This window comes from Ictidomys tridecemlineatus, chromosome 1, assembly GCF_052094955.1.
Source record: "Ictidomys tridecemlineatus isolate mIctTri1 chromosome 1, mIctTri1.hap1, whole genome shotgun sequence".
Classification (NCBI taxonomy): Eukaryota; Metazoa; Chordata; class Mammalia; order Rodentia; family Sciuridae; genus Ictidomys; species Ictidomys tridecemlineatus.
This window is the reverse complement of record NC_135477.1, coordinates 227892011-227906363: the sequence shown is the minus strand read 5'-3', so window position 1 is coordinate 227906363 and position 14353 is coordinate 227892011. Positions and strand designations below refer to the sequence as shown.

General features: G+C 42.6%; 1 protein-coding gene across 2 annotated transcripts in view; it reads left to right on the top strand.

Annotated features, from left to right (window-relative positions):
* The window catches only part of Nim1k (NIM1 serine/threonine protein kinase), a 59461-nt gene extending 47982 nt beyond the window's left edge, over positions 1 to 11479 (top strand). For both annotated transcript variants that reach the window (XM_040273488.2, XM_005319663.5), the window contains 2 exons: positions 8484 to 8752; positions 10608 to 11479. In XM_040273488.2, the coding sequence (XP_040129422.1) occupies positions 8484 to 8752; positions 10608 to 11357 (1019 nt within the window). In that variant the 3' untranslated portion in view covers positions 11358 to 11479. The remainder of the gene's footprint in view (positions 1 to 8483; positions 8753 to 10607) is intronic.
* The last annotated feature ends 2874 nt before the right edge of the window (positions 11480 to 14353 follow it).

The window sequence follows — 14353 nt, the reverse complement described above, 5'->3', positions numbered from 1 at the left end:
ATGATTTGATTTTAGTGAAGAAGGTGAGTTGAAGTTGGGGACTGACAAGAGTCCAGAAAGGCAGGAAAAAAAAAATGGGTCCAGATGAACGAAGATGTCCATTGCAACTAGGGAGTGGCAGTGAGGATGGAGAGAGGAGGATGCATTTGAAAAAAATGTTTTAGAATGTTGAAAACCCTTGGGACCAGTTAGATGAGTAGAGCAGAAAGAAACATGAGGAAGAAGTGTTGACGATGATGTCTATGCTTCCTTTAATAACTTAGCAGTGATGAGTAAATTGTAGGAGAATAAATGGATCTGAGAGTAAAGATTTGGGAGCACTGACTTGGAGGTATATGGAGATCATGACTAAGAAGTAATGATTTGGGATTTAGTAAAATCCAAGCTATAATAAAAATCTTGGGGGTTTAAGTTTACAAGCCCCTTTGTGTCAGATAATGTGTCATATGAAACTTGGAGCCTCCCCCACATGCATTAAGAATACCAAACACTTGACGAATATTTGGTGAATTAAGTTCATGACTAATTTTTCATGAAAGCCTGGTTACGTTGGGAAGGACCTAGGAGAGGGAGCAGCACATGGTACCCTGCAATAGATGCTCTGAGCTATCATCTTCAGGAGGACAGGGCTGGAACTAACTCAGTCTGTAGTAAAGCCTAATGAAGAAGTCCCACTGGTTTTAAGAAAGTAATCTCTCCTTTTGAATAAAGTTATTAAAATAGTAGTTTAAAAATGGTTAGTTGTAACTTTAGGAATTCATTCTAAAAACAAGTCTAATGTTGGAAATATTGTAAACCTAAAATGTCCATCATGGTATTATTTATGGTGTTAAGGACTAGAAATAACTTACAGGATCCAACGATACAGGAGATAGTCAAGTAAATTAAACTAGATGCTGGCACTGGTTCCCAGCCACTAGAAATCACGGTTATGGAGACTGTATCATGGAAGGTGTCTGGGACACAATGGGAGGTGGAAAAAGCAGCAGGCAAGCTTTGCACTGTGATGCTGATACCCTAGATTCTTGCAATAACTAAAGGAAATCATTCACTACATCAATATTTGCTCTGCACTTACTTTTGTTGAAGAAAAACTGTAGGGATCAAAGAAAGAAAAGCAGAGGTCAGCTTGGTGCCTGACCTCTGCTTTTCTTTATTTAAGAAAAGTTTATTGCAAAAACTCAGGCAAGACCCTGGCTTGGACCAGGAGGGGGGCAGTGGAATGCTGAGAAATGGCTGGACTCTGGCCACGTTTAGGAGGTAAAGAAGATAACAGGATCTGCTGACAAACTGAATGTGGAATAGGAAAGAGTCTGGGCAACTACAACAAGAGTTTGCATTTACTAAAACAGAGAGACCATGGGAGGCATCTATGTGGGCAGGCAGAGATCTTGGGTTTGGCATGACTGTCACACACCTGTACACTACAGAGCAAATGCTGTTGGTACCTCACCACTTCAGCACATGCAGGCCTGACCTGCTAGGACCTGCTCTACCTATTCATGTCCACTGGTATATTTTGTATATATACCACTATTCTAGCAACTGGGGTATAGCAATAAACAAAACAGACAGCCATCTCTCTCCTTATGGAACTTGTTATATTCCAGTGATGGAGTCAAACAACAACAAGTGAGTAAAATATTTGTTGTGTTATGTAGTGGTGAGTGGTCAGAAGGAAACTAGAGCGGAAGGGCGGATAGCAGGCATGGAGGGCTACAGTGTTTAGAGAAGTTGGCTGGGGACAGCCTTACCAAGGAGGTCATAGTTGAACTGACAGAAATGGAACAAAGCAAAGAAGCAGAGGGGATGGCAAGATTGAGTGTGCCAAGCTGAGAGTGTGCCTGCATTGCTCTCTGACCAGCGGAGGGGCATCAGGGCAAAGAGTAGCAGGAGCCAGATGGTGCAGGGTCAAGTGTGTCATAATAAGGACTTTGGCCTTTCCTAAGAGGGAAACAGAGCCACTGGGGAGAGCCAGGAGTGACCTGACATGGCTTACTCTTTAACAGGATCACTCTGGGTGCTTTGTTGAAAATAGACTGGAGGGATCAAAGGGAAAAAAAGCAGAGGTCAGCTAAGAGCCTATTACAATAACCCAGACAAAACCCTGGGCGGCTTGGACCAGGAGGGTGGCAGAGGAATGCTGAGAAATGGCTGGACTCTGGCCACATTTAGGAGGTAGAGAGGTAACAGGATCTGCTGACAAACGGAACGTGGAATATGAAAGAATCTGAGCAACTACAATAAAAGTTTGCATTTACCAAAATGGGGAAGACTGTGGGAGGCACAAGTGTGGGCAGGCAGAGATTAAGAGCACAATATTAAATTTGGGTTTGGCACACCTGCCGCACACCTATACACTACAGAGGAAGTGCTGTTGGTGCTTCACCATTTCAGCACATGCAGGCCTGATCTTCAGCTGCCAGTCTCTCCATCTCTTTCCCGCTGGTTTTCTCTAGCTGCTAGAGCCTGCTCTACCTGTTCATGTCCACTGGTATATTGTGTGTATATACCACCTGTTGTTTATTCTACTATTGATGATGTGAATAGTTTCAAGTGTTTGGGCTATTATGAATAATGGTGGTCTTCATCTGTTTTGTCTTCCTCTAACAGAATAATTCAGGCTAATTTCTAAAGAACAGAAAATTAGCCAGGCACAGTGGGAGCACATCTGTAATCTCGGCGGCTTGGGAGGCTAAGGCAGAAGGATCACAAATTCAAAGCCAGCCTTAGCAACAGTGAGGTGCTAAGCAACTCAGTGAGACCCTGTCTCTAAATAAAATACAAAATGGGGGCTGGGGAATGTGGCTCAGTGGTTGAGTGACCCTGAGTTTAATGCCACATTCAAAAAAAAAAACAAACAGAAAATTATTTTTCACAGCTCTGGAGGCTGGAAAGTCCAAGATTAAGGTCTGATATCTGGTGAGGTCTTTCTTAATATGTCTATGGTGGAAGGTAGAAAAGGGCAAGAGAGAGAAAATCCACTCCTGCAAGATCTTTTTGTAGTGGCATCAATTCACTTACAAGGGTACAAACCTGGTGACCTAAACACCTCCCCCAAGGGCCCCGGCTCCCAACACTGTTGCAAGAAGGTTGGATTTCCAGCACATGAATTTTAGGAGACCACATTCAGACCATAAAAATTGTTATGAACATTCTAGCATAAGTCTTTTGGTGTTTCTATTGGGAAGAATTTTTTTTTAAGATGAGGGAAAGCATTCATGTGCTAATGAAGTAATGGAATAGAAAGAGGAATGCTGATCATGCAAGAGAGAATGAAAAAATTGTGAAGGATTGATCTTGAGTAGTTAGAAGATGGATTGCATGCAGCATGTAAAAGAGTCTCAGCTGAGCCTTAGATGGGAGCAGGAGCCATTTATCCAAGGTAACAGGAAGACAAAGTCTGTGGGCACAGAGTCAGGTTGGTGGGAAGACATGGTGAGAAGAACTTGAGAAAATTCTTTTCTGTTGCTTTTTAAACTCAAAGTAAGAAGCAAGGTCCTTGGCTATAAGTGAGGGGCAGGAGAAGGTATTAGAAAGTTGATGGGAGATAAAGCCATCAAGGAGGCATTTGGAAGTGTAGAAAGGTTTTTGGACTAGGGACATACAGTACATCTGCCCAGAGGTGAGTAATCATTCACGCAAAGTGAGACACGTGGTCATATTCAGCTGCATGGGTGCCGACAGTGAGCAGGTGGGAAGCTGGATTTAACCAGGCTTGTTGTTTAGCTGAGTGACCCCAACAAGGTGAGAGGAGGCAGGGGAATTGAAGGAGTGTGCAGAACTGTGATGACAGAAATTAAGATCCGCTCACTCCTCCACTGAATGCCACCATCCTCGGAGTTGCTCAACCTAGAAATCTTGAACTCTTCTTTGGCCCCCAACAGCCAAACACCGGGTCCTATTGATATTGTCTCCTAAATATCTCATCTTTGCCTAGTTGGATGAAACCGCTGTAACTCATCTTCTTCATCCACACTTACATCACTCCCCCCAACTGCAGCCAGAAGGGATCTTTTAGAAAAGGCCAGCCTGCCCATTTAGCCCTGTATTATGGTTTCGATGTAAGGTGTTCCCCAAAGGCTGAGAGACAATGCAAGAAGGTTCAGAGGAGAAATGATTGGGTTGTGAGAGTCTTAACCCAATCAGTTGAATTAATGTCCTCATAGGGATTAACTGAGTGGTAACTGTAGGCTGGTAGGGTGTGGCTGGAGGAAGTGGCATTGGGGGGGTGGCGTGGGGGTATATATTTTGTATCTAACCAATGGAGTCTCTCTCTGCTTCCTGATCATCTTGTGAGCTGCTTCCCTCTGCCACACTCTTCCATTATGATGTTCTTCCTCACCTCAGTCCCTGAGAAATGGAGCTGGCTGTCCATGGACTGAGACCCCTGAAACTGTGAGCCTTCAAACTTTCCCTCCTCTAAAATTGTTCTTATCAGATCTTTTAATCGCAGCAGCAAAAAAGTTGACTAAAACACCTGGCTTACGACCTTCTAGTAGTGATCCCTCACTGTCCTCAAGTGAGGTCTGAATGTGACCCCCACAAGACCTTGTCCCTGGCCAATCTCCAGCATCAGCTTGGCTTATATTTTCCTTCATCTCCCATATACCCTAGAGGTGCCCAAGATGGTTCACTGGGATGAGGGAGGGAAACTAGTACTTCCATTTTTATTTATTTGTAATTGTATCATTTTTATTTCAGTGATTATGCATATTTAAAGTGTATGTTAGTAGTACCTGCTTACAATTTATTGATAAATATACATACACATATTAGGGTAGCGTTTAGAAAAACAACTTGCGATGCTTCTGCCTCAGCCTCCTGAGTCACTGGGATTACAGGTGTGCACCACCATGCCTAGCTACATAGCACACTTTCTAGGTTCTAATATCTGTTCCTACCCCTAATCCCTTGTTCTATGGACATATTTTGCTTGGTTTAATCTAGGCTTGAAAATTTGAATTTGTTGTGGATACTTATTCATTGGAAGCTCTTGCATAAAATTTCAGATGTCCAGGTTCTCTCTAAACAATAAAAATTGGAAGATTGCACAGTACCAGGTCTACATTCCCAACAGTAACCATCATCTGGACTTAAGCAGCAGCTGTCCCTTCACTTCAGGTCAGGTGCACCTCAGGACCCTCAAGTTTCCACTAACTCCCTGCTGCTTAAATGAGCCCGCTCTGCTCTTACCACCTGGCCTCTGGACTTTTTGACTTCATGTTGCCCACTAGGTGGGACCTGTGTCAGTCACCTCATAAGATGTGGGGAAAGGAAAGTGGACTTTTGAAATCTGTCTACTTCCTTCCCTGTTTCCTTCCACTATCAAGAGGGTCCTCAGGATTGTGATAACCATGTTGTGAACAACTACCCTGCTCCCAGGCCAGCTGCTGCTCTACATACCTCCCACACTGTAGCCAGCCCGCTCTTTTTAAAATGGCGGTCAGATCACAACACTCTCCCTTCAAACCTTAGGTTTCCATTACCGTAAAGATAAAGGCAGCGTTTCCTGAAGCTGGTTATCTGACTCTGCCTATGTTTCTTAGCATAGCAGGCTTCTCTCAGGTCCTCAAGCACAAATGCTACATCTCACCCAGGCTGTCACTCATGCCATCTCCCCAGGCTTCTCCCCTCACCTCTTGATCACAGCTTCGGTGTCCTTACTTAAGGAGGCCTTTCCATTCTTTATCCATATGCCTTCCTAGCATCTATCACACGTATCATAAGGATTTTTTTTTAAAAGTCTTTCTCTCCCACTGGATGGTAAGAACAATGTGTGTCTTCCCAGTGCATGTGCTTGGTGCATAGTACCTGCTGACTGAATGTGTGTTCAAAGAGTAGATTTGGAAATCTAGTTCTTCGTGGAGTGGCAGTTTTTACCACTGAGCAACAATTTGGAATACCAGGACTTTTAAATAGGCAGTTATGCTATAAGGCATGGATATAAGGTAATTTAATGTGAAGGGAAGTGATCAAGGTGCCTCAGGAGCAGAATTTTAGGAAGCACCGACTCTCATAACACCCCTCTGCCTCACTCTTGTCCTGATCCATGGGGTGACTGGGTAGGGAGGGGGGGCTTTGCTAAGAGCCATGAAAATCAAAGGGAGAGGGAGAGGAAGGGAATGGAAATAAAACATTAGGATTGTGTAAAAGGCAGGCCTGTCACCCGTTGCCAACTGAACCGTGAACACCTACAACTGCACAGTTGCTCCATGAAGTGAGGAAGCAACAAGATGTAACAAAGTCTGAGTCAACAATGGGGAAAACCAAGGAGGGCACATTCTCCAGGGAGTATATGAAATTGAAGGATGGAATTCATTATTCTAGTTCTTATAAAAACAGTTCATCCAACAGGCTATACCAGATGAGAAACTTGTGGTTCAGGTAAACAACTGAAGGGAATCTTAACCCTCAGGACTGAAAAGCAGAACAGATATGCCCAAGGAGGAAGAATGCCCCAAGGATTGACACTGGGAGATCTGTTTCCTGGGGCTGATTGCCAGCCCCAATGACCTAAGCCCTGGGTGCTATGCTCCTTTATCATTTGCCTCCTTACTGAACAGTATCACCTCTACCAAGAAAGTGCTGGCCACATCAGACACTAGCCTCTTTCAATTCCAGAAGCGCAAATGGACCTTTTGGGGGGGGTATAGGGAATCAAACCCAGGGTCTTGCTCATGCAAGGCCCGTGCTGTACTCCTGAGTCACATCCCAGGCCCTTGGATGGACCTTCTTTAATATACTGATAACACTCCTATTTTGAATTAGTAGCATCTATCTTCATGCTGACAACCACTGTGCCAAAGTTCTTTACAGCAGTCGGTTTGGAAATAGTCACAGGTACTCTGTGCTCTTGTTCCATTTACTTGCCTGATCACTTTTTTTCTTATCTAATTAAAAAGTATGGTCCAGTTTGAACCAAAATATGAATGTTTTTATCATGGAAAATTCATCCATTTTTTAACAGTAACCATTTTCATTACACAATCTATATTTATTATAGAAATATTAGAAAAAACCAATCAGCGAAAACAAATTTTAAAGAAAACCATTTATGCTTCCCCAACTAGAAAGTACCTCTTTTAAATAAATATTTTAATGAATATTCTGCCATATTTTTCTATGTAAACATATATTTGTATTTTTCCTCTCTTGTATAGGTAACCTCCTTTCATATCAATAAAAATAAACATCATAAAAAAGATCAACCATTGTGTGCTATTATAAATGTAAATGAACTACACATTAACATCTCTTTCTAGCTTCTTCTTTTGTTTGTTGGTTTGGATTATACTCAGGGTTGCTTAACCATTGAGTCCCATACCCAGCCCTTTTTATTTTATTTTATGTTTTGTATATATATATATTTTTAACATTGTACCAGGGATCGAACCCAGTGCCTCATGCATGCTAGGCAAGCGCTCTACCACTGAGCCACAACCATGGCCCCTTTAACATCTCTTTATAAATTGTATTTTTATTGGCACATTACAATTATACATAATACTGTGACTCATTGTTACATGTTAGCATATGCACACAACATAATTTGGTCAATTTCACTATCTCTTGCTGGAAACTGTTCTATTCTCAGTATCACAGAAATCTTCTTAGCATGCATCTTTGTATGTGCATCAGATTATTTCTTTGATTAATTGCTAAAAGTGAAATGACTGGGTCAAAGTGTGTAACTATTTTTAAGTGTTTCAATAAAAATACCAAACTACAACCCAGAACCATCTTACCAATTAATCCCCCACCAGCTAATTTCCTCTTGCCTTTACCAACCCTCAGCAAACACTGAGCACTGCTTCTGACACATACCAGTCTCTGACAAGGTCAAATAAAATATAGTTCACACAGGGAGAAGCAGAAAGATAGGGATTCGACATTATAGGCCAGTGTAGAGTATACTAGAGCTCTGAGCACCCAGAACCCAGATATCATGGTCATCCTAGGATGAGTGTCATAGAAGACTCCCTGGAATGAGTTCATTCTGAAAGTTGCCTTTGAAAGACCATCTGAATGATCCAGGCAGAGGATAGGCCTCAGGCATAACTCTGTAATTGTTGGAATAAAGGTTATAAGGGAAGTTGGGGATGATGGTCAGAATTGTGGACAATGAGGCTGAAGAGATATGCTGGTCCCATCAAGAAGGGCTCTCTGAGCTAAACAAGGGTGATTTTACTTTATTTATAAAAGCCAAATAAAAAAATCACAACTGAAAATTCCCTTGGGAGCCAGTGGTTGTCACTAAAACCTGTGTGGGGAAGACTCACACAGATCTAAGTGGAGCACTAATTGAACTCCAGAATTGCTTTGTTGCTTTGTCTTTCTCATCAATGAGCTCTGTGGACTTGAGAACTACCACTCAACCTCTTTGTCTAGTAAAATAAAGGAGCCCATCTAGGATTCTTCCAGTTATAAATACCTATTTCTCCTGTCATATCCTTTGGCTTTTTATTTTATTTTTTTTCCAGAGAAGGTGGCCATTAAGATCCTGGACAAGACCAAGCTGGACCAGAAAACTCAAAGGCTACTCTCCCGTGAAATCTCCAGCATGGAAAAACTGCACCATCCCAACATTATCCGCCTTTATGAAGTCGTGGAGACCCTATCCAAGCTCCACTTGGTGATGGAGTATGCAGGGGGCGGGGAACTCTTTGGGAAAATCAGCACCGAAGGGAAGCTCTCTGAACCAGAAAGCAAACTCATCTTCTCCCAGATTGTGTCTGCTGTGAAGCACATGGTGAGCAGGGGCAAGGACAGAGTCTTGTCCCCATTTCCACCAGCATTGGAAACGTGGGACTTTAGTTTACCATCACTTAAGCATCCTGCAGGGCTGTGAGAGTTCTGTAAGAGTCAGAAGTCTGGCTGGGATCATGCTTCTTGTAACACCCAGGTCTCCATTTACATGACAGCCTCCTGGCTTCTCCCAAAGTTGGCAGGAGTCAATCAGCATGGCTGAATGAACACCATCCCCTCCCGGGCCATTACCATTTCTTAACCTCGTGTTCTACTACCAGCATAGCTGGCTCCTCACTGCTTCTTGGTCTTCAACCCTATCTCTGTCTAGGATGCCTTTTTCCCACTTCTCATGTCTCACATTCCAAATCCTATCCACACTTCACAACCAGCTCAGTTCTCCCTCTGAAACTAGCTTCATCAATCTCATGTCAATTCACACTGAACTTTCTTGCCTTCAATGAGCACCTAGTTCTTACTGCCTCTGTGTCCCAGCACATTCATGAGTATGTCATTCTTATTTTATTCTCTGATTATTTATTTAGATAAATCTGGACTCTCCCTAGTTTAGATAAATCTGCACTCTCCCAGTTCCTCCGAGAGTCGTTTCTTTGTGCTCTATTATTCACCATATTGCTGGGCACATGGGAGGAACTCGACTTGCACTCCTACTACTAAATCTGGTGGGAAAGCAGAAGGGAATCCAGCAGTAGAAGGTCAGACATGAGTCCAGAAGCCCTACGCCTTGCTGTTTCTCCCAGAAATCTGGTCTCTAAAGAGTAAGGGTGAATCAAAGACATAGATAAATAAAATCAAAGATTTTATTGAGTTTGTTTATGTGCAAGGACCATACTGAACACAGTTGATATGGCATTTTATACTGTTCTCACACCAGCCTTATGAGGTGGTTATCAGTATGGCATTTTACAAAGAAGGAAATTGACAATCATATCAAGTAGCTGATACAGTTTAACCTAGAACTGATCAGACTGTCAGCCTCAAAAATCTGGATTTTGGGGGCTGGGGATGTGGCTCAAGTGGTAGTGCGCTGGCCTGGCATGCGTGCGGCCCAGGTTTGATCCTCAGCACCACATACAAACAAAGATGTTGTGTCCACCGAAAACTAAAAAATAAATATTAAGAAAAAAAATCCTCCCTCTCTCTTCCTCCCCTTTCTCTCTCTCTCTCTCTCTCTCTCTCTCTCTCTCTCTCTCTCTCTCTCTCTCTCAAAAAAAAAAAAAAATCTGGATTTTTACCCCTAGAATAATGTTGGGAAAAGTAACATTAAACCACTTCTCAAGAGCCCTCGAGATTAAACAGGTCAAGGGTTTTGAGAAGATTATTGGCCTGGATCCAGAGTGCAAGGGTAGAAAGGGGTTCACACTCAAAACCCATAGTGGGATCTGTTGCTACAAACACCAAATGCAGCCTCCTTCCTTCTATTGATTTGTGTAGAAATAAAAGAGTCTCCCCAAAGAGCATGGTCAGGAAGTTGGAGACCCCAGTCAAAAGATCTCTCCATCAGAAAAATCCAGACAAGACTAAAAAACTAAGGAGGACTCATGTTTTAGAGTGTGTAGTTTTGTTTTATTTCTGGGATAGATTCCCGAGTCCAAATGAGTGGAACAGACTCCAACCCCAGCTCCATGAAAGAACGGAACCTTTGGTCTATTTGGGAGGTGTGGGTGTTACATTGGTCTAAAGGTTACGACAGAGTACTAACATGACTTAAGTTGATCTCCCTTGATTTTCTGTTATTACACCACCATCACCTCACTGTTTCAAATTAACTGACATCTTTTTATTTTGGTAGTTTACTTTGAAACTTACTTTCCTTCTCTGCATTTCTCCTCCCACAGCATGAAAACCAAATTATTCACAGGGATCTGAAAGCAGAGAATGTATTCTATACCAGTAACACATGTGTGAAGGTGGGTGATTTTGGATTCAGCACAGTGAGTAGAAAAGGTGAAATGCTGAACACCTTCTGTGGATCTCCTCCCTATGCTGCTCCTGAGCTTTTCCGTGATGAGCACTACATCGGTGTTTACGTGGATATCTGGGCCTTGGGGGTACTTTTGTATTTCATGGTGACAGGCACAATGCCATTTCGGGCAGAGACGGTGGCCAAACTGAAGAAGAGCATCCTCGAGGGCACCTACAGCGTGCCCTCACACGTGTCAGAGCCCTGCCACCGGCTCATCCGAGGAGTTCTTCAGCCTGTACCCTCGGAGAGGTATGGGATCAACTACATCATGAACAATGAGTGGATGCAAGGGGTTCCATGCCCCACGCCTTTGGAACCTTTCCAACTGGATCCTAAACACTTGTCAGAAACCAAAACCCTCAAAGAAGAAGAAAACGAGGTGAAAAGCACTTTAGAACATTTGGGTATCACAGAAGAGCATATTCGAAACAACCAAGGAAGAGATGCTCGAAGCGCCATCACAGGGGTCTATAGAATCATTCTACATAGAGTGCAAAGGAAAAAGGCTTTGGAAAGTGTTCCCATAATCATACTACCAGACCCTAAAGAAAGAGACCTTAAAAAAGGGTCCCGTGTCTACAGAGGCATAAGACACACATCCAAATTTTGTTCGATTTTATAAATTACATCAGACTGCTGGGAATTAACCAAGATCATTGTTGCTGCTTTTAAATTTTTTTTCACGGACAACTTGGGTGGAGACATTTTTGTAATTTTTAAATAAATTTAAATTTGAGGTATGCACTTTTTTTCTCCTAAAAGTCTATTAGCCCAGATTCTGGATTGAGTTGGGGTCTTATTCTCAAACTCTTCATTTGATCAAGAAATATTTATTCAGTGCTCATTTTGTGCCAGGAACCTTTTAAGTTGCTGATGAAATAGCAAAGAATAAGACAGACCAGCATATTCTAATATAGGACAAAGGCACTAACAACTTTGTTTTTCAAAAAGAAGAATATCAAATAGTGATAGATGCTGTGCTGAGAATTCAAACAGGGTGATCTCATAATAGAAGCTTGCTACTTTGGATTAGGTCTTTAGGAAGGCCACTCTTGAGTACATGACAGTGTGAAAGCTGAGGAAAATCATGACTCTTGGAAAAATGCCAAAAGCATTAGGTTTTACACTAGGTTCCCCTAAAACAAACCTAACCCCAAAGGCTTCTATATAATTTATTTGAGAAGTGATCCCAGAGCACCCGAGTGAGGAACAGGTGAAAGAGGTACAGCCAATATGAAGACACATTATCAAGTTGGCCAGTGGTACACGTTCAGTCCTGCAGGATCCTCGGGTGTCTGCCAGGGTATGAAAGGGGAAAGAGCTTATCCATTGACTCCTGTCCACCACTGTTCAGGGTGCATGGTGTCATCTGCTTTGCATTTCATACTGCTGTGTGAGTGCCAAGTGTGTTCCTTGTGGCTCCCATGCCTTGATGTTAGAGAAGCCGTGAGTTACACATCATTGGCCTGAAACAAGGGAGAGCTAAATAGGACCTGCATGAGGCTGTCTATACCTGCTCGGCAATGGTCACTGTCTGGTCTAGTGGCTGGAGGAAACATGGTGGGAAAAACCTGAAGTGGCTCACAGAAGTTGACACAAGTCACCCCCACTCCATGTCTCACCCTGATCACCCTCTTTTACATGTTCTTCAAAGGGGTGGCATCTGGAAGGACTTAATACAGTAGGTTAGTAGGATCTGCAGCTGTGATTCTCAAGCTCTAATGCATCAGAATCATCTGAGGGCTTGCTTAACCACAGACTGTGAGACCCTGCCATCAGATTTTTGAGTTCAGTACATCTGGGGGTGAGGGGAGAATTTGCATTTCTAACAAGTTCCCAGGTGATGCTGATGCTTCTTGTGGAGGGCCTTTGAGCTACAATCATTACTAAAGCTGATCCTAAGGCTGCAGTTGGACTCATTTTCCCCTCTTCAATCACCCATTCTAATTTTCCCTCACCTTTGGCCAGCATTTCAGCTAGTCTAGATTGGATAGTGTAACCCAAACCTTCATCACCAAAGGATCTGAGTCCTCAGTTGCCTTGTCCTTATCAGATTATAATTGCTGACATTGCCTGTTCACCGTTATCACAAGGTGACACACCAGTGAAGCTTTTGGATTCCAGACATTTCTCTTCAGCTTCTTATGATAATCAGAGTCAATAATCCCCACCAATATATCTCCTTTCTTTGCATGCTTTTCCACTGGTGTGGGGAGCTTCAAGCAAACATGTGACAGTCATAGGTTCTAATTCACTAGAATCCTTGGTACCCGGGTGAAGAATCACCCTGGCTCCTAGAAACCAAGATCTCAAGTCAAGCCAAGGTTGTAGGAAAAGGTTATAAAGTCTTCAAGTCACTGACTGTGATGGTGAGATGGGTCAAACCTACTTCTACCTACTGTTTTCTAGACCTGTGTATTTTAAGGATGGAGGACATGTATGAGCCATTGCAAATGCATGAATGCTTAGTTTTGGAGGACAGTACCACAACTTTGCAGGTTGCTGCCCAGTATATGGTGCCTTAGCTGAGTCATTCCATTGTTCAGTTTACACTAGTTGCTTCCCACTGAGGTATGCAGTAGAGGAGTTTTGTGGTCCCGTGCCCATTGCCCCACCTCATTTATTTAAAAAAAAAAAAAGTGGTCCTGGAGGCAATATTATGTGTGATACTGTGACAACAAACTAAGTATTCTCTAGGTCTTAGCACAATTATATTGGAGGATACACCATAGACAATAAAGACAAACCATATCCTGAATGGATGTCAATTCTAATATTCCAATGATGATGAATCAATGTGTGCCATCTGAATTTATGGCCCTATGAATTTGATAATGTCCAGATCATAGGCTCTCAGTTCTGTTTGTTTCATTCCTTGGTATCCCTTAATCAGGTGTACAGTCTCTTTGGGACCCAGAACTATGCCAGGGACTTGAGCATCTCTGTTACAGAAGGTATGTCCTTACTCCCAGATCCCACAGGCCTGTGTTGTAACCTTCCACTAGGGCTTGCCACAGTATGCACAATATTCTTAACTACCATGTACATAGCCTGAGTGTCACTTCAGTTTGTGCTGAAGGCTGAAACTGCTGTGATCTTTCTTTTGTGAAATGGCAGTCCTGATAAATAGGTTGGAAAAATATGTTTAACATATGTGTCTTCAAAATCCAGAGACCTACTAAATGCTTGATCTCTGTCTCAGTGCTAAGTGGTGAAAGGTGCAAGAAATCTTTTTTACCTAGAAGGAATATCTTGATACGAACCAGATCACTAGTTCTCTAAACTCTTCACCAATGTGACATGCCTCTGATTGTTCATAGTTTATCATCCATACTTTGGCACACATAAGTAACCAGGGCATCTAGAGTACTTGTCACTTCCTAATAGCCAAATCCACCTTGCATCCCATCATAATACAGTGGATGTTCTGCAGAACATCAACATGATCAAGGCCCTTTTAGACCATATAGTGAGCAGGAAGTTTAACATCACCTTGGGGAAACAGAGTAAATGAGAATCACTGTCCATTTCAAAGTAATGTGAACTGCTTTCTGATAGAATATGAGAATGCTTTTGCCAAATCAATAGCTGCCTGTCAAATGCCAGTAAAGATGCATC